Here is a 25472-nt window from a genome sequence, read left to right on the forward strand (position 1 = left end):
CATCCTTTCACCTTCTCCATCCTTCCTTTCAGGCTCCTTTTTCATATAATGATAGCTCCATAATCCATCTCCATCCATCAATCAATCAATCAATCAATCTATCTATCTATCTATCTATCTATCTATCTATCTATCTATCTATCTATCTATCCCACTGTCCATCTTTCCATTGTTCTCTCCATTCGTCCCTGCATCCTTTCCTTCTGTGATCTCGCCTTCCTCACCCCACTGCGCCATCATAGTAGCCTCTTTCAATGGTATTTCTGAACTTATGTTTGGAGACCATCATCTCAGAATGGTCATGAGAGCCCACAAAGAACAATTCAAATGTTTTATTTTAGAGGATTACCAAGTGGCATCACATTATTCTTAAGATGCTAAAGCAGGGGCCTAGGGTGCCTCTTCATGCATGCCTGCATATTTCTTACTCAACCCACCCCTATTTACTGCATGTAGGCACATTTGTGTTCAGTGATGTTCTAAGGGGCACCACTGTTCAAATACTGTTTTGATATTTTATTATTTTTGCTTTATTTCCTACTCCCTCAAGTAGTGGAGTAAGAGCCAGGGCTTACCAGTAATAAATACAAAGAAACGTGAAAAAAATAGTTACAACAGCAGTCACATACAGCACTATAACAACAAAATAAAACCTTGCCACAAAAAGCTTCAGAAAGAATATGATTTTTCAAATAAATACAGAAGGATTAAAGTGTGAAAATAATGGCCCGCAGAAGGAGTAAAAAATGCATGATCAAGAATGAAAAAGAAATGCAACTTGGAGGGTCTGGGGTGCTGAAATAACAGATTTGGGAGGCATACCATAAAGACAAAAGAAGAGAGGGTTGAATAAGAGAGGCCAAATACAAATGGGGGCAGATCTTGAATACATTTAAAAAACACAATACAAAGAAAATAAAGCTAAGATAAGAGCATAAAGAAAGAAAACAGTGGCTCCAAAAGTGTTTAAATACGTGATTAACAATGAAGATCAAAGAAAGAATTAAAACCAGATCGGAGGGGAGCAAAAACATATAACCAAAAAGAGACAGAAGTGAAGGAGGAATTAGGGTTTTGGAGGCACTATTATTGAATGACTCAAAAACAACCCGTCAGGGAGATAATCCAGGTAAATAAATGGGGAATAGTCAACAATGACTCTTAGATTCCAGGCACAAGAGAATGAGGTGGAAGAAAAGTAAAATAATATACTAGGAAAGCAAAGGAAAGGCTGTGTGTCGAGGGTGTTGAAAAAAAAAGAAATTTCAGTCTCAGATGGGTTAAGTTTTTGGAAGTGAGTAGATTTCCAAGACTCGGGATGAGAGAAGATTTGTGAGTCCATTCATGTTGAAGTGGCACAAAAGCAAAAAAAACACAGCAAATGACTAGAATAATAGAATAAATAGGGGGGATGAGGGGAAAGGCATAGAAGCAAAGTCTCACCACTGCTACTGCTCATGTTCCAAACTTTCTTAATACCATCAGATTCAGCATACAGCTCATGCTCATCAACCACCTAGAAAAAAAGAGGCTCAGGCCTAGCTGTCATGCACAAGTTCTTGCTGGACTGCCCTACTGGAGAACCCTCCAACCTCTCCTCAGGGAACTACTTGCATGTCAAATTGTCATCTTCACATCATAAGCAATCACTGTTATTTTAATCAACTACCTCCAGATAACATTACTTTTATTGACAAATATACTAACTTCATTCATCAAATACAAACTCCAGGTACTTGGGAGACATCAACATACACGAAAACAGCATCACTAAAATTAAAAACTTTACCCCTAGGTAATCTAAAATCCTACTGGATAATTCATTACATAAAGTTGCACACGCTCACACATCCTCGTCAACATCCCATCAGTAAGTAGAAGATTTACTAGCACAGAAGAGTAATGGTTCTCCCTTTCTATCTGATTGATCACAGACATCTTCACATCATAAGCAATCGCTGTTATTTTAATCAACTACCTCCAGATAACATTACTTTTATTGACAAATATACTAACTTCATTCATCAAATACAAACTCCAGGTACTTGGGAGACATCAACATACACGAAAACAGCATCACTAAAAATAAAAACTTTACCCCTAGGTAATCTAAAATCCTACTGGATAATTCATTACATAAAGTTGCACACGCTCACACATCCTCGTCAACATCCCATCAGTAAGTAGAAGATTTACAAGCACAGAAGAGTAATGGTTCTCCCTTTCTATCTGATTGATCACAGACTATTCAGAGAAACGTGTCCTTCTCCTGACTGCCAGGGACTTGTGGGGTTCCAAAAAGCCCCAACCATGACATAGTCACCTTTAATCTGTACATGAGGCCCTTCATTCCTCCTTGACAACCATAGTATACAGATTCATAAATATGCCAATACTCATCTGTAATGTAATGCTCCCATAAACAAAGTCACTAAACGTTTCAGAAGTTAATTGTACTTAGAAATAATGTATCTCCTTTGGCAATGCCCCATTGGCCAAAACCCATGTCCAAAACTAGCTCAATAACATGACCGGAACAATACTCATCTTGACTCAAACACATAATTCATTGGCTTCTTCATTTACTCAGAACTAGTCTTCAAACTTCACATCATAGATGCGTAGGCTTAAGCAACATATGGTGTCATCCTCACCCAGAGGAAGTGGGGCCACCTTCTTTCTGGAGCACAAAGATCCTTTACCCATATTGACTATTTCTGACATCTACCATCAACTTGAATCAAATTAATTGGGTGGCCCTTCATGCCAGGGGCCTTTCTGACCATGCGCCTACTGAACTTAAATTACATGGTAAACCCTTGACTATCCCTAAAGTTTTGGATGAGCCCCCGATTAATTTAAAAAGAGGAGGTGCGAGACTCCTTGGCAGAAGATACAACACAGTTTGATCAATAAGTATGGGGGAGTGGGTTGAGCTTCAAATTTTACAACAATCATGCGGGCATATAATGTTAAAATACATTTTACAACAAGGAGGGCACATAAGAGGGGCTTATGCGGCAGTGGAAAGGGAGAGAAATGCGGACTAGTAGGGGTACTGAGTGACAGAAACACAATATTTTGTAAAATAGCAAATATTTTTGAAGACTTTCAAAATAGTGAGGGAGAGAAAGTGCGTTTTTGTCTGTGTATATGTAAAAATCCCTGGTGAAATCCAACAGACACTTCATCACACCCGGCTGAACACATTTGTACCCAACTATTTTATAAGACACTTATTAGGGAGGGTGTAACACTCCAAACATGCCCCCCTGAAGCTACGCTACGCCCCTGCACTGTATTGTTTTGTGTTATGTAGGGAGACAGACATCAGCCACTTTGAAGATGCGGAATGGGCCACTGAATTTATGAGCCAACAGAATGCAGCAATCATGAATATGCTATGCCTGATGCAGTTCTAATATCTGACCACCGAAAGACTGTGGTATTTCCAGAGAGTCGCTGGGCCAGATTGTTTGAGATGCTGGGAACAGGTGGAGGCATCATCCATATGGTTTGGGCTTGCCCAAACCTTTGACCTGTTTGGGAGGGGCTTTTTATACCTTTCGTGTCATACTGAAACAGCCAGTTGAACTGAATCCAAAGATCATTCTGCTGTATATCCATGAAGATGAGGGCTTCATGAAAGCAGAGAAAGCTCTCCTGACATTGGTGTTAACACCAGGAAAAATGGTCATTGCACAGAATTGAGTGAACCCAACACACATCAGCGTGGTCAGATGAAAGCGCAGGAGGAAAGGTACCGTGTTCTTGAGATCCTGATATACAAGGACGGCTGCTACCCAAAATTGCTATTTTGTGTTCTATGAAAAGTCAGTGAAGAAATTCATTAAAAAATTCACATAATAAAGAAAACACCATCATTATGGTACAAACCACCTGCAAGCCTCTGAAGCTTCTCTTCAGAATGATGGTAATAACGTGAATACTGGAATCCCAAATTCAGCTCTGAAAAGTATTCCATGCAGACGCATGCCTCATCAAACAACTTAAAATATTTAGAAACATATTACTCACCCTGAAAGACAAACTCAGGTTGCATTCCAAGCCTGCATAATGCACAAAACATGTTGCATCACATACAAATCAGTACCAAACAGCACAGCCCTCCTAATCATCGAGTACAAGGGTTGCATAGCGATAGCGGTCAATGCTTCATAGAAAAACATCACCAGAGTGCAAAAAGAGCTACAAAAACACTGGAAATAACCCTTTCCCCATATAAGTACCCAGAATCTGGAGCACTTTCCTGCCATACATCAGGCTCGCCCCATTACTCCTGCAGTTCAAGAAAGATCTGAAGATATGTATCTTCAAGGAGCTTTTACTCATACAATAAAGGCCAACATTACCCTTGCACCCTGAATAGTTGTGCAACCTATTTTCTCCCTCAAACCTCTGTTTATGATCTTGAATAGCATCTTCTCCCAATTCCTCAACAAACAGTGCTCCAATAACATACCTCAAGTGCAGCAATAGGACACGTAGAGGCTAGGTATAGATCCTGTGCCAGATTGAAATCACCGGTAAACATGGCAAGGTGACCAGCTATGAGGTTGTGATCTTCTATCCCCTGTTAACAGAAACAATGAAGTAAGAGTAAATCTAAATATTGATTTGTTCAGCTCAGCAAACACTCATTTCTATTGTACACTGTTGTATGTTTATTTAGGTAGCATTTTTACAGCAAAAGCAGATTCAGTTCCAAGGAAACATGGTGGCATGACTACCAACAGCAAGAAAAGGAGTCACCACAGACTGAAACTATAACATGCTGCACAACCTAAAATGCAGCATGGGGGTGGGAGTAATAAAAGAAACAGGATCTCACAAGATATCTAACACTTGTTACATTTTATAAAGCATAGCGTCTTGAAGTTCCTTAATGTTTTTCTTGAATATTCTGAAGTTATTAAAGTTCCAAAGGGCATAGCATTCAATAGGGGGGTTTTAGGTAAGACAGTGACATGTCTCAGAATATGGCATTCTTGATGTTAGGAACTGGAGCTTAGAGTACCTAAGCTTAGTAATGTCAAGCAGGTGCAATTACTGTTTGGTTTATGGTAGATGCAAATAACTTTTTGTAATGTTTCATTGTTTTAATTCATAAACAAAACAACACATAAGGTATACTGTTTATTAGTTGATTGGATGTTTATAACATATATGAGAGTTACTGATATTGCTCTACACCAATCTATCATATACTTATGGCTGGCAGAGGCTAAAAGGTGCAACAGCACTATTGTATTTACAAACAGACACACTACTCCCACTGTTTCATCATTCTTCACTATACGGCAATGAGCCATACACCCACATTGCACCATGGCCCAGCAGCTGTCAGACCATAAATACAGCAGAGTTTGCAGACTACCTTGTCATTTCAGTACTACTGCATGCCCAACAAGTGCTTTCAGTACCAAGAACTTTGAAAGTGATTCCACTTTTGAAAGGTGACCAGTGTAGGCACCCAACTGAGGTATGATGAGCTAGACAACCGAAGTATGACACTGCCTCTCACCTTGGGGTCCCATGGACAGTGGTATATGTATTTCCCCCTCATCCTAGGGTCCCTTGAACAGTGGTATATGTATTTACCTATGTAAGGCTGAGGACTCCCTATTAGTATCTGCCCGATGTATATCATTTCATAGATAAACTATTTTATGGAACACCATTACTGAGACACCATTTCATCTAACCTCTTTAATGGAAATATGCAAGATGAATGGCATTTTCCATTTCATAGAAACCAATTAATGTAATGTCTTTTTTCAAAATCGGCATTTGCATTCCTATTTTTTAAATGTATGTCTGAGGTATTTATTTCAGTGCTGTCCTTAAGGGGACATTATTCTCAATTTATATTTTTACATTGCCAAATGCTTTTAATTCAGTAACTCCTCATGTCCCCTAAACACCATTTATCCCGACTCCTTCATAACCCCTAAACACTATTCACCCTGTCCCCTAAAAACATTTTCTACATTTAAACTCTACCTTGAACCATAAAAACACTATATCACACCTAAACTACTAAAACCCCTCAATATCCTTAAACTCCATCCATCCTTGAACCTTATAATCCCTCTCTACAGGCTAATCCTAAACCCTAACAAACACTCACCAGCATTAAACACCTTCTATCCAAGTGCCCTAAAAAACCCTCACTACTCAAACTCAACTAATCCTAGAACTCTAAAAGTTCTCTCTACATCTAAACTCTGCCCATCCTTGAAACTTTAAACAACTCAACAGCCTAAACTCCACCCATTCCTGTACCCTAAAACTCTTTCTGCATACAAACTCTACCCATTCCTGATCCCTAAAATCCCTCCCCACCCCTAAACCAAACTCCTTCCTGAACCATAAAAAAAACCCTCACCACCCCTAAACTCCACCCATTCGTAAACCCTAAAAATCCCTCAACTACCCTACACTCCACCCATCCATGAAACCTAGAAACCCATCACCACCCATAGACTCCACCCATTCCTGAACCCAAACACAGTCACTACCCATAAATTTCATCCAAGTTTAATGTAATTTTGGATCTTTTTCTTAAGTTGAAATTCCCTTTCGAATGTTTCCATTAATTTCTGATTTATTCGTATTTCCGTAAAATTGTCTTTCCTTAAAAATTTTCTGCATGATTTGGTTTCCTCCAATGTGGCTTCTCAGTTTTAATTTTCCAATTAATTAAAATTTATAATTATCTGCCACCTCTTTCTGTTAAATGAAGAAGAGTCCATAGTACTGACAAACATAAAGACTTGCAAAATACTTTGCACAGCACATGATTAAAAGTGATAGCAATAGTTTCCCAAGTTGAGCGTAAGCCAGCAAAAAGGCTGGCACTTAGTAGCACATTTAGGAAATCAAATTAAAAATGTGCTATCTCGAAGCATAACTGCAAAAGGATGAGAAGATGGTCTTTCACTTCTCTGATTTTCTGTATTGTGCAGTAGGGACAATTGCCCAACTTGGAGAAAAGGTGACAAGATTAAAGAAGGCCATATGAGCAGCTAGTATGGCTCTTGTGGGATCTAGGAAACTGTCCGAAGGAAAAGAGCTAGTGTCAAGTACTGGTCTGGTAGTTTCTCAACAAAGATGTTCTGCTATCCAGTGATTCACTGAGACCAGATGTTTTACAGTATACTGCAATACCACAACAGGTACAGGTAGTAATAACCTGACAGAAAGCACATTGATAATACCGACAAGTGATGGCAGGAAAGTGTGAAGAAATTCCTAAAACAGCTGCCAGGAAATAGCTAGCACTGCTTGGATGTAAGCAGATGTGTGCCTTACCAGCCCTTAGTGTGGGTCTCTATGCTGAAGAAAGGAGTTGGGAGCATTCGGTAGCCTATTCCAGGATCTACGAGTGTACGCCTCAGTATCTAACTCATGCTTGATGTGAGGCCCTTTTTTAGAGCCTCAGGGTACTCCATGGTTACTGGGCTTCAATTGTAAAACAACAGAGGTCATTAACCACAGATGCCCTGTGCTACACAATATTAATACACCACACCTATATGATCAAGTAGTCTCCTGTGGCACTTGACTCTCAGAGGGTAGTGTGATTAAGCAGTCACAGCTTACTCAAACTAGTTGCACGGATTAGACACTCATGTTAGAGTGAGATTTGTAGTAACAATTAATAAGATCAATGTTCACTCAGATCTTTTAAAGGGAAATATCTATAAGATTTATAATCTACAAATATACACCTGAGATACCAACCACAAGAGTGAAACACATTTTGGGCTTCAGATGTGACCAGAGGCAGATTTAAGTATTCATGTGCTAAACACTAGAAAGCCAGTTAACACTGTCTATGTGGGAGGACTCAAAACACTTTTCAATTAATGGAATGAGTAAGAAAGGTACTTCAAGGGCACGGTGATGGTAGGAATTAAGCAGACTCACAAACACATGGTGTGAAGGTGACAAGGCCTCTCCTGGACTCTGGTGACACTGTGTGTAGGTCTTGCTTGTTTCCTGGGCAGCTGTGGACCTTCTATCCATAGGGAAGTCATAGTCTGATGAACTGTTCCACACAAGCCTCTTCAGTTAGTTGGGCTATGGTAATCATTGAGGTTTGGTCACTCCTCCTGGTTGTCACTGTGTAGAGCTTCTGTTGGCTGTTTGGTCTTCCTCTTCACTCAGGTCAGCATTGGATGTCATTTAGCGGTTGCTAGAGGTAGCAGTCGCGACCCCTGGGCTCTCCCTTGCACTCCCTGGCATTGTTCTGAGGACCCCTGGCCTCTGTAGTGTCCAAGATGCCCCAGGAAAAGGGAAATCTATTTCCAGGGCGCACTTCCTTCTCCTTTTAAAATAAGAGCGGACTGGCTTAGACTATGGAGATTGTAAACAGTTGTACTGCAATTGTTACAATTTGTCCAATGATAGAGCAACCCACATTCTAGGTCTAGGGTGCATTGAAGCTTCACTGCAGTGTATACATTTGGGACGACACTTGACACAATGTGTCAAACCGATGGAAAACACCTAGGAACAAAACAGCTTCATGGAACAGCTGAATGATGAAATAGGGAGTCTTTATAGGTAAACTTTTCAAAATGTTGTAACATTTTCTGAATCTCTGCTTGTCTGTGTTTGTTTGAGAGAGAGAGAAAGTGTGCGTGAGAGAGCAGATGAGGAAGGGCGTGAGTGAAAATTACAATTCTGTCACTGGCATATTGTATGTAATTCTTGGCAAACGTTTGTCATCACAGGTCAAAGGGCATGTGATGTCACTTCCGCTACCCCTGGCATTTCGATTAATTGGCATCCGTGAGGTCAGCAGCAGCTCTGTAGTCCAGTACGAACTTATTCCCAGTGTGGGGAAGAATAGCAACCTACAGAGGTTGTGCTCCTGGATCACTGGGGGAGCTGATAATACAGGATTGTCCAGGAATATACAAAGGCAGAGATGAGCAGTTTCACAAAGCTTTTAGAAGGAGGGTAACACAAAAGGACTCCATTGAGGACAGCCTGAACCTCTGTAATATTTTAAAAAAGTAGCAACGTAAATGCAACACGTGTGCTTTTCTTTTTACAAACAACGTTTGATGAAGCAATTAAGCTGAAACACTGCTTTCATATTTTTTCCTCAAAAGGAACAAACAAACTAAATAGGAGCAGGAAACAACCTCATAAGAGAGAGATTGGACACTATAAATTTAAGGCAGCAGGTTCAACAGGGTATCCAATACAGCAGGTAACACTGGAGTCACTGTGCACATTCTGAGGAAGGATTTTGATCAGTATATTCCACCTAATTGACCAACATTACCAGGGACAGGAGCAGGTTGCTTATGAATTGTACAAGGCTACACATGATGGAGAACTATGACTACGAGTAGGTAAACTTCCTACTTCAGCATGAGATATGAATAGAAAGCAAGATCATCTCCCAAACAAGAAGGATGGTAAGCTGCAGGATAGTGAAAAGAGGTAAAAAAAGAATGATTTACCAGATGCATTCAACAGAGAAGACTGGCCCAGAGTATATACCAGTTTTGGAACCAGAATCAACCAATGCTTGTTAAAGGAGTGGACTGATCTCCAAAATGCTACTCTGCAAAGTTTTGTGATACTACCCAACTGATTACAAACTGACGCCCTGCCAGTAGTAAATCACTGTTAGAGTTTTGCATTACATATGTTGTCTCACAATATTAACTTTTATTTTACTTGATATTAAAGGCAAGACCAGTTAGGGACATTAATATCACAAGAGGACTAGATAGGGTTGTTCTTTGTCACATTTTATTTTCAACCTTTACTCACCCTCTTACAAACGCATTAAGATCAACTGGGTTGATTAAGACAGCATTGCTGAGGGCCCCAAGCTTAAATGTTATGCCTAGGATACAGAAGTGTTTTTCGATTTTAATTGAGCATGATTAAGCCCGTGTCAAAGCATGTGGGAAAAGGGGAGCATGAGAATGGCGCTGATCTAGATGCTTTTTCTGAAATAGGCATTTCAGTTCCAATCTCTTCCCGTCCCCGAAGGCTGGGATACCCTAGGCCCTATCCTTGAAGGCATAGATAGGGATGATGATTTTCCTCCCCCTGACACCCCATACCCTTTGGATAGGGGTGACTCACATGGAGACTTGAATATAAACCTAGGCCCCTCCAGACTCTGCTGCTAGTCTATTGATGCACTAACACAGCCTAAGCCCAATGGCTCAGGGACAGACACATCTGCAAAGCTTGATCTGGATAACCTCTGGTATCCCTGCTCCTCTGAGTGGTCTAGGACCAAGAAGGTTGTGGCACATGTGACGGGCGGGCTCAGAAAATCTTTGGAGAAGGAAGTTCACAACCACCTCAGGGTGGAATGCCCTCGCCCTTCCTTAGCTGGCAAAGTGGTCATGACCCAGAAACTGATACTAGGATGGCCACGTTTTTAGGGATGTATGGCATATAAAGAAAGGCACAGACTCCTCAAGGCAGTCTTGCTAAGATGTATTGTTGGATATGGCTGGCCTCATTAGTAAGATTCTAGATGTGGCAGAGGAAGCCAAATAATCAGGATCGGTGATCTCCCCTGAAGTCCTCTATGGGTAGGCTCAACAAGCAATCATGTTCTTAGGCACTGCTATTTATGCCCTATTTGCTGAGAAACATAGGTCTCTTTTAATCAAAGTTGACCAAAGCTTGGAGATCTGGCTTCTTCAGAAGCAGGGGTGATTGTTCAAGGGGGCTTGTTTGGTGACCCCTTTATTGAAGAGTTAGGAAGCTCGTAACAACATTTACTCCCCTGGTCATGGCTATAATGAAACTGTGTCCCAAAGTTTTCTTATGGGACCAGTCATGGTAGAGGGCACTCGACTGGCCATCTCCTCTCAAGCTCCTGCAAGAGGTCAAGGCTCCTGGCATGGCCAATAGAAGGATCAGCAAAGATATGGGCGCTACTTCCCCTCCAGAGGCTTCTAGTGTCACTGGAAAACCAGAGGCCGTCTCTGTGAAAATTTCCAAGGATTTTTTTTCCAGTAAGAATTCTCCCTTTTTCCCAAAAGAAAGTGGAAGGACGGCTGGCACAATTCACCCACAGTTGCAGGAAGCTAATAACTGATGCTTGGGTCCCTTAGACAATCCAAGGATTTCAAGTAGAGTTCTACAGCACTCTGTGACAAACTCAGAAACCATGTCCTGTCTCTTTTTTGGACCCAAGAGGATTCCCAATCACACAGGAGGTAACACATTTTCAATCAAAAGACACAGTTTCTCCAACCAATATCCAGTCAAATGGATTGGGGATGCACTTCTGCTCAGCAGAAAAGAGGGTTTGGGGTCAGAGAACTGTCATCAACCTCTTCAAAATGTGGCTGGTTGGTTTAGCGCCACTTCCAGATGGAAGGCATCCACCTTGTCAGAGACTTCCTGAGACCACACAACTGAATGGGGAGCCTGGATTAGAAGGACGTGCATCTCAAAGGACCGATTCCTCCTCTCCATTGACGGTTCCTACAATTCCTCTGGGAACGTAAGACATATGAAATCAAGACACTTTGTTCAGACTATCTTTGGCACCATGGTGCAGCATATGGCTATGGAGAAACTTTGCGTTCAATGGGCGTTTGATAGTGTATCTGACCGACATCCTCTAATTGAATCAACATCCGAAGAGACTGCTGGAACATCTTCAGGTGACAGTGATTTTTCTAGAAGACTTGGGTTTTGTCATCAACGAGAAGAAATCACTTATTACATCAGCACAACAGACAACATTCCTGGGATCTGTAATAGACTCCAGCAAAAATATTAAAAGCTTTCCCTCAAGGAAAACGTGTTTGCATCAAAAGACCTCGTTGAGACACATTGCCTGACTGGGCATGCTTTTATTATTGATTCAGGTGATATTCCCAGGGGTGCACCACTAAAGGGCGTTTCAATGGTTAAAGGCATATCACACTTATGTAAGTCTCTGAAGTACTTTGAGTTAGTCCTACTGATCGAGGATGCAAAGGAGAAGATGCGATGGTGGCTCATGCATATTGAAGCATGGAATGGGTGAGCAATATTCGAATACATTCTGGATATTGCCATAGAGGCGGACACCAGCAAAAGTGGCTGGGATGCCAGATGTGGTGAGTTGTCCACCTGCGGAAAGTGGTCTGAGCAAGAGCAACAACTACACATCAAATGCCTGGAACTACTGGCAGGTTCCTTCACAATACGATAGTAGATCAAACAGAAGGTACAGTGTTGCGTACTGGTGAAGATGGACAACATCTTTCATCAACCATTGGGGTTGCGATCGAAAACCCTATAAGAATTGCCAATGAACGTCTGCCATTTTTGCCTGGACAAAAAGATTTTGGCAACAGCAGAATTCCTCCCGAGCAAGGCCAATTATATGGCAGACTAGCAGTCATGCAGTGCACAAGGCATGAGCCTATGGAAACTGCCACAAAGATCTTCAAGGAGATGGAAAACAGTTGGGACCTTTTCACAGTAGACCTGTTCACCTCGAGGCTGGACCATCAAGTGAACAGCAACTTCATTCGGACGTGGGGTCCGCAAGCTTTGGCAATGGATGCCATCCTTTGAGAGTGGAGTGAATGATCACAAGGTTATCAGCACAAGACAGGAGACAGAAGGTGAACTTGGTGGTCATCAGACCGATGTGGAGTTTGCAAGTATGGAATTCAGTTCAGATGGAACTTTCTTGAGATTCTACAATCCATCTTGCCTGTTTCCACAACTTCTCCTGGATCCTCTAAGTAATCCATACCATCTTGTGGTGAGTAGCAGTTCACATCTCATGGCATGTTAGATTACATGGAACAATGGAAAGTCACGGGACTTTCACGAGAAGTTGAACAACTCCCGTTAATGGCATGGCAGATGGAAGAGTTAAGCAATAAAGATCCGCCTGGTCAAGATGGACGGGGTTGGTGTCTGCAGAGTGCTGAGGAGCCAGTGTTGTTTGACGCTGTGCAGATATTCTATTTCGTGTTCCTTTTGGCCTCTGAAAGGAAATACTTATAGATCAGGTAATACATTCTGGTCAGCCATTTCAGTGGGGCATAGCCCAGTAGAAAGATCTCCTGTGGGGGAACATCCTTTGATAAAGAAACTGATGACGGAAATACGTTTAGCTCTCCCCCAGAACCCAGGTATTCATCTCATTGGGATGTGAATAAAGTACTTCCTATTTTTCTTTTCCTGGGGGAGCAACAACTAAGCTAGCCATGCTGCTGTGTATGATCTCCTGCAGGAGAGTCTCCAACGTCAGGTCCTCGGACATTACAGGTAGAGTATTTACCCCTGGTGGAGTTACTTTCATTTTTATAGAAGAACAAAATGTAATTTCAGGTTAAATTCATATCCATCCTTTAAAGGAACCCCTGAATTGTGCGTATTTAGGTTTATCAATGTCTATGAAGACATGACTAATGAATTTCATCCCCTAAGTTAGTGACAGTTATTGATTTCCATTGGTTAGCCTTTCAAGGCGGTTTCATCTCCTAACATAGCAAGAAGGATCAGGTGGACCGACCATGCAACAGTCAGGCACTGAAGTCTCAATTTTTGGGGCACAGTCTGACCGTGGAAACATGGCCTCAAAGGTCTTTTCGCTTGGGGCTCTTTTGGATGATATTTTGAATGCTGCAGATTTGTGCAAAATGGACTCTACCTTTAAAAAGGTTTACTTTAAACTGGCTTTGGATATGGGGGGGGTGGTAAGTAATCTTTGAACAAGCATAATCCTCATCTCTGGCCCTGACTTATAATGTAAAATTTCCTATCTTTTGTAAAAAAAAAAAAAGTTTCAATTCTATAAAGGACACAGGAGGCAAGGATTATCCCTTCCAATGATCAAAAAGGACTGTATCACCACCCTATCATGATAAAGAAAAAGAACCGCTGGATTGTGTCAATGCATATGCTTAAGTATTTGATGACTTTTGGTACTTATGTTTATGGAAGTTGTTTGTACATTCTACGATATATGATTTAAATTATGAATCTCAATGTATGGTTACTGTTTACTGTTGGATTGTATCAAGGTACATTAAAAGAGTTTACTGTTGAAGGAATCAAAACCGCAAAAGAGGAGTAATATGGGTACGAAGAGGACCCTGTCATACGACGAAAGAGAGGGCTTAGGAGCTAAAGAAAGACTGTAAAGGACAAGCAGCACTGATTTGATAATCTTTTGTTTCTTCCAGTCTCTATAGTTTCTGCGAAAATGTTAGTTATTTTTGGTTATATTAAGGCTGCTGTACATTATTAAAGTAAAGCAGCTGAGAAAAATCCTCACTCCATGTCCTTAACAGAACTGGAACTTCTATTAAGACAGCTAGAAAATTTTACATTACACTCCACAAGCTCTCCCGTGCTCCCTAGCCCAGACCTACAATGAAGAGCCTAATTTTTTTTAAAGTATTTTGGTTTCACAAAATAATGATTGCTTGTGTAAATTGATTTATAATCGGTTGATTCAGAAAATTTGAAGTTTATTCAAATAGATGGGGAAACATTCCTTTATTGATCATAGGTAGATTTTTTATTATTATAATTGGTATTGTTCCCTTAATTACATTTCATTTCTCTACACTCACTGTTATTTTGAACAAAAACGTCTTTTAAAAAATGAAGAAATGATTAATAGCTTTCTATAGAGCAAAGGCCACCTTAGAATAAGTTTGAAAAATTGCACTGCCAAAGGGAAGGAGAAGGATTGGCAGTTCCAGACTATAAGACCTGTTAATTGGCCGATATCTAATGACACACCCTCAACTTTTCCAATGTATGAAAACTAAAAATATTTGATAATTCTTTGATATAATAAAAGGAGATGAATACTCATATCCACCTTCAAAAAAAATAGATGTTTTGAAATCCCAAACTTGTACAATATCAGACTTTTGATTTCTTAAAGACAATAATAGGTATTTTATTTTTTATATTTTTATTTTTTAAAGATACCCAAAGATACATGAAGAGACAACATTAAGAACAATCTGTGCACAACTATCATCGAGGGAGAGAAATTGCTGAGAAACAATAGGCAATGGCAGTTTTATCTTGGAATAAGTAAAATAACCTGAAAACTAAAATAGAGGGTGAATTCAATTTCCCTATTGTCAAGTTAGCAGGATGAAAAATCCAGAGCCACCGTCTTCTCTTTTTAAGGTGGGTCTATTGCAGCCGTGGTTTGGCCACTGGGTTCTACATTTGATGAAGCAAAAAAAAAAAATACTAATGTGCTGCTTGAACAAATATTTTGAAAGTGGAAGAATGAAACCTTTTTTGTGATTACCTGTACAACGTTACTTAAGTTTAGAGCATGGAAATATATATGTAAAGTGCACTAGTGCTCTAAATTCCTTTAAAAAGATTTGTCCTAGATATGATGATTTTATTTAAAGTATGACATTTTTGCTCAATTTGATAATGAAAGATGAATTTTGAATTTGATTGTACCAATCGGGGATCCTAATATTAAATTTAAAAAAGCAGAATTTGATGGAATCAGAGGCAAGGTAAGATTTAAATTTGAATTTCATTTCCATTTTTCACGTGATTCATTGGAATGAAAGCAATGTTTTGGCATCTATGAAGATTGGCTTCAACCTTCATCCACCAGTAGTCAAGATTTAACACTATATTTTATGGATCAATTCTGTTTATTGTTGTTTTAGATTAGAAAAATAAGAAGAACACAGCTATATGCCTACAACCTTACAGGCAGGCAGCAGTATAGGCGCTCAGTAGAAGTACAACAGAGTTTTAACGCCGTCCTTGGGGGGGTCGTCAATGTAACCAAGCAACATGAGCATTGTATTTACAAGAACAGTCAACAGAACAGTATGGTGTAAAACTGGTCCCCTCCCTGCCCTGGCTATGATAGTGTACCCCGTGTCCTTCCCCATAGGTGTATTAGTAATTTTATCTGGCCTCCCTCCCAACTCAGTGGTTGAGTGAGTAGCTCCAAGTGTAATCAATGAGTTCAATAGTCACCTCAACAGGCGTAGGACTTTTAAGTACGTGGGGCATGTGATGTCACTGGATTCTGAGGACAGGATTTGTATGAAGGGTGCCCATAATGTAAAAACTTCTGCTGTTCGGTTTTCTGCTGCTAGGGAAAGTTTCTCCATCCCCAGCAGGAACCATAGATTATGTAGCCATGAGGTGTTGTTTGGGATTCTATCCGTGCCCCATTGTGATAATATCGCCTGGTGGGCAGCGTTGAGGGCGAGTGCCATTTGACGACCTCTAAGCGATCGTAAAGGAAAGGTGAGGGGATTAGATAGGCCAAGAATGATGTATGTTGGAAATCTCGGAATCTCCATGTGGAATGTTTTGTCTATGTCGTCTAGGATGCTCCTCCAATACCGTTGCAATTTGGGACAGTGCATAGTAAATGAATCAGTGTACTGGTATTTCCGTATCCTCTCCAGCATAGCTCAGGCTTAGTAGGATTCCATGCATAAATGCTCTCAGGGATACAGTACCGGTATGTTGCTATTTTATAGGCTGTTTCAGACCATTCTTGACCACCACTGAGTCCCAAACCCGGAATGCCTTGCCCGTCATAGGGGAGGAATATAATCCCACAGCTCTATGTCTGCGTTGCAGCCAATGCTTCTTCTAGATGTGCGACCCTGAGACTACTTGATCCATGAAACACCAGTGTTTCTCAGTGAGTGGGAGATTCCATTATAGTATGAACCGTAGTTGGGTAGCCTGGTAGTATTTCATAAGGCATGGGACCACCAGACCCACTTTTGTCTTAGGGAGATACAGGGGTTGCCACAGTATGCATGCAGGTTTCCGGTCCCAGATACATTTTAGTAGAATCCGTGGTAAAATCGTCGTCATCTTAATCGCTGCCGCTCTACCCAGCCATAACAGCTTATGTTTGCGCCAAGTCTCCAGGTCTGCTAGTACAGCTTTAGAGAGGGCGGCATAATTCCTATTGACTGTTTTTGAAGTTGTATTGGCTAGGTCAATGCCGAGGTATGGGACATGGGAGGAGGATCATATATAGGGGAGCCTTGAGCGAAGCTTTTTTTCTTGGGCGGGAGGGACTGAAAGATTCAGGATTTGTGATTTCTGTATATTTACTTTGAAGCCCGATGCATTCCCAAACTCCAGTATGGCTTGAGTAAGAGCCATCAGTGAGACCACTGGGTCCGACAGCATCAGAATCATATCATCTGCATAGAGGCTAACAAGATGGTGATCGCCCCAGAATGTAATGCCAGTTATGAGGAGATTTGTACATAGATAGAGACTCCATGTAGAGGGCAAATAAGAGTGGGGATAGTGGGCAGCCCTGTCTTGTCCCTTGCTGAATCGGAAAAGACTGAGACAGGGTACCATTACCCGGGACAGTTGCCTTGGGCTCTTTGTAAGCACATTTTAACCATTTCAGAAGTTTCGTTCCAAGGCCAAAGCTTTCAAGTACTTTGAATAGGTATGGCCAGCGCACTCTGTCAAACACTTTCTCGGTGTCTATAGAAAGTAGTAGTGCCTCTTTCTGTGATCTATGCGTTTTGTCTATGAGGTGTAGGAGTCGTGTTGTGTTATCGCCACATTGCCGGTGGGGTATGAAACCCGCCTGGTCAGGGTCCACAAGCCCAGGCATGTAGGGGCTGAGGCGATGCTCTAAGATGCTGGTGAACAGCTTGGCGTCTATATTTAGAAGTGAGATGGCCGGTAGGAGCCACATTCCCCCAGGTCTTTGCCTGGTTTGGGGATTACAGTGATGGTTGCGTCTAGCATACTGGTTGCGAGGGAAGTGGTCTCTGCGAAGGAGTTAAATAGCCTCATGAGTATCGGGGCTAGTTTGCAACAATTTTATTTTTTTAATAGAAAAGTGGGATGTAGCCATCTGGGCCTGGCGACTACCCAGTTTGTAAACAGGAAGAAATAAGTTAGTTACCTGTAACTGTAGTTCTCCAGTTTTGGAGAACTACAGTTACAGATAACTAACTTATTTCCCTGACGGGGAAGTATTCTGTTCCTGAATACTTCCCCGTCGTCAAGATGGGAGTCACCGGTGTAATATAAAAGATATGATTAAATGCATACATACATTACATGCATTATGCCTTTAGCTTAGTAACATATCACAGTGATTTTGTTTATAAAAAAAAATATATATAAGAACAACACAAACTCAAAATTCAACCAATCAGGTTGCACCACCCTCTAGAAGCCTCCTCTGAGGAGCTGCCTTCCGTCAGATTTTCTGAGCATAAGTGCTGCAATATTAAAGAAACACTGAGAAAAGAGAAGGTGGGCTCTGCAGGGGAGGTAGGTGGGCCTCATGTGAATCTATTAAAGTTTCCAATACTGGAGAACTACAGTTACAGGTAAGTAACTTATTTCTTACTCCAGTATTGGAACTTAGATTCACATGCTTGAATAAGAATAGCAAGCAGTAATTAGCACATTTTCTGTATTTGTAATAACAACATTCTACCATATATGAGATAGTATTAGCATTTAGATAAATCCATGCCTGATATTTATTTATAGTATTCAAGCAAATATATTATTATACAGAAAACGTGGTACTAAACAGTAGTAGGGGATGGCGGGATAAAGAAATGGCTCGCCTTCATTGGAACAAATGTCTAAGGACTGCTTGGCCTACTGCTGCATCTCGGGAGCATTTCAGCATCTAAGCAATAGTGCTTTGTGAAAGTATGTGCCGTTTTCCATGTTGCCGCTCGGCAGATGTCTGGAAGGGATACGCCCGAGAACAATGCACAAGAGGTGGAAACCGCTCTAGTGGAATGTGCACGTACTCTAGTGTCCGAAGGTCGACCAGCCTTTTGATTAGCTTTTTGCCATCGCGCTCGAAATCCACTTGGAAATAGTCTGTTTAATAACTGGATGCCCTCTTCTGGGTGCACTGAAGACTATGAAGAGTTGGTTTGATTTCCTGAATGACTTTGTTCTGTGTAAGTAGAATTTGAGGCATTTTTTCAAGTCAAGAAAATGGAGAGATCTTTCTGCTCCAGTTTGATGTTTTGGGAAGAAGGACTTCAGTACTATTGGCTTATTAATATGAAAGTCCAATGGTACTTTGGGTATAAATTTAGGGTTGGTACGTAAGTTAACTCTATCCCCTCTGAACTGTAGAAGAGGCTATTGGATTGTAAATGCTTGTATTTTGCTGACTCTGCGAGCAGATGTTAGAGCTAAGAGGAACGCTACTTTCCATGTGAGGTATTTGATGTCCGCTTTTTTGGATGGGCTCAAATGGTTCTTTCATCAGCTGGCCCAAGACTGTATTAAGCTGCCAAGCTGGAGGAGGGGCTTTAACTGGAGGAAAAGACCAAAAAAGACCATTCAAATGTTTTTTTTTAAGCCTGTGAGACCAGAGGGATGGTTCACCAGATATTTTCCTGTTTCTAGAAATGGCTGCCAAGTGAACCTTAATGGACGCATAGGCAAGGCCTGAGCGTGCTTGATGAAGTAGGCAAGGTAAGATTTGTTCTGGAATGGAAGAAAGAGGGTGTATGTTTTTGGAGACACACTACAGGCAGAAGCGTTTCCAATTTAATTGGTATGTCTTACTTGTACTATCTGCACAGGACTTAGCAAGGATCTCCTTACAGTCGAATGTTTAAGTGGTCAAACTCATTAAATTCAGGAGCTATGCAGATAAATTGAAAGATTCGGGATCCGGGTGTCTCACCTGACCTTGGTTGATGGTTAGCAACTACGGAATCGGTGTTATCCTGATGGGTGGACACAACGACAGCAGTAGTAGCTCTGTGTACCAAGGTTGACACAGCCAGACTGGAGCAATTAGGAGAATTTGGCAGGGTTCAGATTTTATTTTGCTGATCACTCGTGGAAGGAGAGGAATCAGAGGAAAATCGTTAAGTATAAATTCCTGACCATGCTATTGAAAAGGAATCTCCCCACGATCCTAGTTGGTAATGCCAACTTGCGTAAAATCAGCATTTGGCGTTCTGGGAAGTCGCAAATAGGTCCACATTTGGTTTTCCCCACTGGAGGAATATTCTGTCCAGCATTTCCTGGTTCATTTCCCATTCGTGGGTGGATGTGTTTAGCCTGCTCAGCGAATCTGCAGTGGTGTTCTGCAGTCCTGGGAAATGCTCCGCTTTTATGTGCACTGAGTGTCGAATGCACCAGCTCCAAATGGTCTGTGCTTCTTAGGATAGTAGATGCAACTGAGTCTTTCCTTGCTTGTTGATGTAGTGTATGGTAGTCCTATTGTCTGTTCTGCAAGCACTGAAGAGCCTTGGATTCTTGAAAGGAAGGCCTGCAATGCCAGATACACTGCTCTGCGTTCAAGGAGGTTGATATGAAAAGTGGTGTGAGAGGGGGCCACTTGCTGCTTACTTGAAGGTCCTGCAGACATGCACCCCATCCCGCCATCAATGTGTCCGTTGTTATAGTTAGCGGAGAGACCTGTGTTGAGAAGCATAGGCCTCTGTAAATGTTCTTGGATATTATCCACCAATTGAGAGAAGGCGTCATACTTGGGGTTATTTGTATTATGTCCTCGAATTAGCCTTTTGTCTGCTTCCATTGTGTCTAGCTTCTCCTGGAGTGGACGAATATGAAGGCTACAGTGGGGAGTAAGATTTATGCAAGATGAAATCATCCCCAGCAATGATTTGTAGCGTTGAACTGAAAGAAACTTTCTTTGTTGAATTGTTCTCTCTAGCTTGACTAGCTTGTGTTGTTTGTCCACTGTTGGATAAGCTTTGGTTTGGACTGTATCCAGTATGGCGCCCAGGAAGACTATGTTTGTGGATGGCTGGATATGGGACTTTTCTTGGTTGAGAGTGAGGCCCAATTGTCTGAAAAGGAGTAAGGTCGCCTTGAGAGGTCAGCATACTAACTGGATGTCGGGAGCTTTTACTAGCCAGTCGTCTAGGTATGGAAACATTTGATGTTGCTTGTGCCTTAGATATACTGCAACAGGGACTAGACATTTGGTAAAAATCCAGGGAGCTGACTTGAACCCGAAAGGGAGCACCTTGAATTGAAAGTGCCTGCCGGCTACCATAAATCTTAGGAACTTCCTGTGTTTTGAGTGGATGGGTATGTGGAAGTAGGCGTCTTGCAGGTCTAGGGAAGCCATATAGTCCGCTCTGTTGAGAAGCTGCAAGATGTCTTTCAATGTCACCATGCGGAATGTCTGCTTTTTCAGGTACTTGTTCAGCACCCTTAAATCTAGGATGGGTCTCCATAGATGAGATTTTTTCCTGATTAGAAAGATGCAAGAATAGAAACCCTTTCCCCTTTGGGTATAGGGTACAAATTCTAATGCTCCTTTGGTTAACATCACATCCGTTTCTAGATTGAGAAGACTGAGATGTCTTTGATGAACTTGGGAGGAATGTGTCCACAGGGCATATGTATAAATTTAGAAGGTGACTGAATCGTATTATGTCTAGGACCCACTTGTCAGCCTAGCGATTTGGCAGTATCCGTGTCTGCTTTGATTGTCTGGAAGGCGCCATCGACATGTTTGCCAAAAAGGGCTTCCCCATCACAAGGAAGGTCCAGAATCTTTGTTTGGACTTTGAGCTGAAAGTTAGTGGCTTTAAGCCATCCTTGGCGCCTTAACAATGCTGATCCTGCCAAAACCTTAAAACCCATAGCGGCAATGTCTAGCGCGCAGTGTATTATCTGCCAAGGAGTGCTAAGGAGTTTGTTGTGCGCACAATGGCAGAAATTCGGGAGAATCTTTTCCCAATGTTATCAAGGTGTCTACCTTCTTTATCCGGAGAAGCCGTCAGAGGTGCACAAGGGTTCCTGGAATGCCTTTATGCCGCTTGGGAAATGACTGAATCCAGCTTTGGATGACCTGATATGCAGGCAGGGGAGTCATCAGTTGCTTTGTACGTTTTATCCAACTTAGGCACGACCGCTGGTACAGTAGCAGGGTTACGCATGATTTTCAAACCCTGATTCCACACGTGGTCTATTATTGGGATAGCTCTGATGACTTTCCTGTGAGGTTCTTTAAAGTCATACAAGAAACAATCTTGCTGGACTGTGGGCATTTGTAAATCAAAACGTGTGGCAGCTTTCTCCAATGGATTATGGAAGGTACCAATATCTACTGGAGAGGATTCAACAGAAGGTGGCCCTGGAGAGGCAAGTATTGGCAATATATATTCGTCCCACTCATCCTGTGTTGTAAGTATTTCTCTGTCTTCTGCTTCATCATCTGACGAAGTGTGGATTTGTGGGTGCAGATTCTGCTGAGAAATGTGCAAAGTGGCAGGATGTACATGCAGATGTAGCAATTGTGGAGTACTTGGTGCGGAAACCACTGGCTGCTGAATGACTGTAGGCTGTGGGTGGAAGCGTTCTTTATAATCTGCCAGCATGGCTTGCAGATCAGAAACCAGACCGGAGGGCAAACATACCATTTCCTGCTGCTGTTGTTGAGGAAGTGGTTCATAGTAGTGCTGGTCATAATGAGTCATCGTCAGAATATTCCTGGCATTTAACACGTAATTGGGAGGGACTTCTAGCCACTCCATATACACCATCATCATCTGAATCATCATCATCCAAGAGGCGTAATGGTAAAAGCCTTGATACCTTACTTGGGGATGTTATGGATGGTGTTAGATAAGTCTTGGACATCTCTTGTAAGTGGCATATGTTCCTTCGACGGGTAAAGAGGCAATGAAGATGGTCTTTGCCTTTTTGTAGGCATTTGTTTGATCGTCGACGATAGAAGAGTTGGTGGCGTTGACGAGAAGGTAATCGTCGGCGGAGGCATCTTCGAAGGGAGCATCATTGATGAAGGTGCCGTTGACGGGAGTATCGTCGATGGGGCATCGTCGACGGAGGCATCATTGGAGGTATCATCGTTGACGTGAGGTCTATAGAAGAGACCGTCGATGGGAGGGTCGGAGACGAGGTATGAAACAACGGTGACCAAATCCATGGCGATGAGATGGGCCGCCCCGTCGCCGAGAATGAAAGCGTTGTTGATGAGGATCCTGAAATAGTGACTATGGTTAATGTCACTGTTTATGACAGGGTCGTCGACGAGAACGTCGTTGATGATGATGGTGCCAACGAGGTCACAGATCCTGGCTTCTTGAATTTATGTTTAATTTGAAGAGGTGGCGTTGGGGAATCCGAGAGGGTCAGGCTCCCTCATAATACCCAAAAAGAAAACTCTCTCTGAGTGCCAGACTGCATTTTCTTCGCAGGGCTGTGAATTTTTGAAGATCCCTCAGATGACTTTTTCGGAGCATTGTTAGGAGGTTCCTTAATATCTGAGCCCTCATTATGTCTTAACAGGTGTCTTTGTGACAGAGATAGTAGATGAGACACTGTCATCGTCAGATGCTGGATGGGCAGATTTACATTTTTGTAGCCACAAAAGAAGACGACCCTCTCTGTCCTTTAAAGTCTTTGTAGAAAACTTTCTACATACCTTGCAGTCTCTGGTCTTGTGTTTTGGGTATAAGCAGTATATGAAGTCTTCATATGGGTCATCCACATATAATCTCTTTTTCAGACAGGTTGCACCGAATCTGAAAAGCCCCTTTTTTGGTGTCTCTGACACGGCAGCCAGTTTGAAGCACCAGTAGAACAGATGTAAATTCCGAAATCCCTGGAAATAAGTTTCTGAGAGAAAAAAAACTGAGCAGAGCTCAAAGGATACTCCTCAGCACGAAGTTCGTTTTTTTTTTTGTAAACAAAATGACTGTGATATGTTACTAAGCTAAAGGCCTAATGCATGTAATGTATGTATACATTTAAGCATATCTTTTATATTACACCGGGGACTTCCATTTCAACGACGGGGAGGTATTCAAGCATGTGAATCTATGAAAGTTCCAATACTGGAGTAAATAGCCAATATCACTTCTTCAACCTGAATTGACTAGTCAAGGAGAATTGCATCATGCGTTGGGAGCGAGGCAAGGGCACAATGATTTAAGTATGTGGAGGGATCCGTGCTGATAGAGACGTCGGCGGCCTATAATGCTTGATAGAACTCGCAGAAGACCGTCACAATTTGGGGATCTGTGAGCGCTTCCCCCAGGGAGGATAAGCGTACCATTTTAATCGTATTGGCCTGGACGCACGCTCTCAGTTTGTGGGCTAGGAGCTTTTCGCTGCGGTTGCACACCACATAGTATTTATGTTTGAGTCATACAATGGTGTAGTCAGCACGGTCCCACTCTAACCGCCTCAGTTGGAGGCGGGCTTTTTCTAGCTCCTTCCATACTCTTGGGGCTCCTGTGCGTTTTTAAATGCGTTCCCATTCAACCACCTTCTGCTCAACCAGCGCTCGCAGTTCTCTCCGGGCTTCATTCTCTATTGCCGATAGAGAGATCACCTCCCCCCACATCACTGCCTTAAGGGCGTCCCATACAGTCGCTAATGAGGTGCGCTCATGATCATTTTGGGTAAGGTAGTCTTTAATCGTGTGTCTCAGAGTCTCCACTGTGCTCTGTGTCAGGAGAATAGTGTCCCTAAATCTCCAGCTAGGGACTCTGAAGTGGTTCATGGCGAGTTGGGCTGTTAATGTGATCGGTGCATGGTCTGAGAGAGCGCGGGGTTCAATGGCCACCTCTCGGGTGTGAGCTCGGAAGGCCACAGAGGCTAAGAAATAATCTATGCGCATATCTGTTTTTGATGCTGCTGAATAGAAGGTGTAATCCCAGGTATTTGGATTTGTATCCCTCCATACTTCTGTCAAGCCACAATCCTTGAGCCATTGAAGCCCTGCCAGGAAGAGAGGGCCTGTCTGACATCGCCTGTCTCCTGAACAGTCTAAGTCGTTGTCCATAACTATGTTAAGATCACCTCCCACAAGGATTGCTGTGTCGGGGGTAGTCAAAGTTGGGGTAAGATCCTCTGTTAGGACTGCTTCTTGGTGCGTGCTGGGGGCATAGATAATGGCGAGTGGAAAGTGGAATTAATCTATACGCACTCTGTAGGCGAAGTATCTATCTTTTATCTTGTGTACCTTGGTGAGGAATTCCCGTGGGAATGTTTTAGAAACCAGAATCGCCACCCCCCATTTCGTGAGGGCTGAGGACCAGAACTGTTGGTGAAAGCGTTTAAAGTGCATTCAGTAGACATCTTTGGATAGGAGGTGTGCTTCCTGTAATAAGCATATACGACTCTCTGTACGCTTGAGGAGGGAAAGAATTGCCATTCACAAGGGTTATTGAGGACTCTGACATTGAGGCTCAGACATTTAAGTGTCAAGTGTGTTGATGGGTAGGGAAAGTCATTTACATCTGCATGTCATGAGTGATAAGGAGCAGAGGGCAATGCTGCACAGTGTGCCTATGGTGGGATCTTCGAACACATGGTTCTTGCTGTGTGGCATGGGGGCCGGGAGGATGACACCAATAACAGTGTGGCACAACAGGTGCCTAACCAAACTAATAACCAAGTCCTCGGTTTAAGGTAATCCATAGAAGGGGTGTCGATCG

At 42.2% G+C, this 25472-nt stretch overlaps 1 protein-coding gene across 2 annotated transcripts in view; it reads right to left on the bottom strand.

Annotated features, from left to right (window-relative positions):
- Positions 1 to 25472, bottom strand: part of WDR19 (WD repeat domain 19) — a 601305-nt gene that overhangs the window by 388789 nt on the left and 187044 nt on the right. For both annotated transcript variants that reach the window (XM_069202086.1, XM_069202080.1), the window contains exon 19: positions 4484 to 4594. In XM_069202086.1, coding sequence (XP_069058187.1) covers positions 4484 to 4594 — 111 coding nt within the window. The remainder of the gene's footprint in view (positions 1 to 4483; positions 4595 to 25472) is intronic.

Source organism: Pleurodeles waltl, chromosome 1_2, assembly GCF_031143425.1.
Source record: "Pleurodeles waltl isolate 20211129_DDA chromosome 1_2, aPleWal1.hap1.20221129, whole genome shotgun sequence".
NCBI lineage: Eukaryota > Metazoa > Chordata > Amphibia > Caudata > Salamandridae > Pleurodeles > Pleurodeles waltl.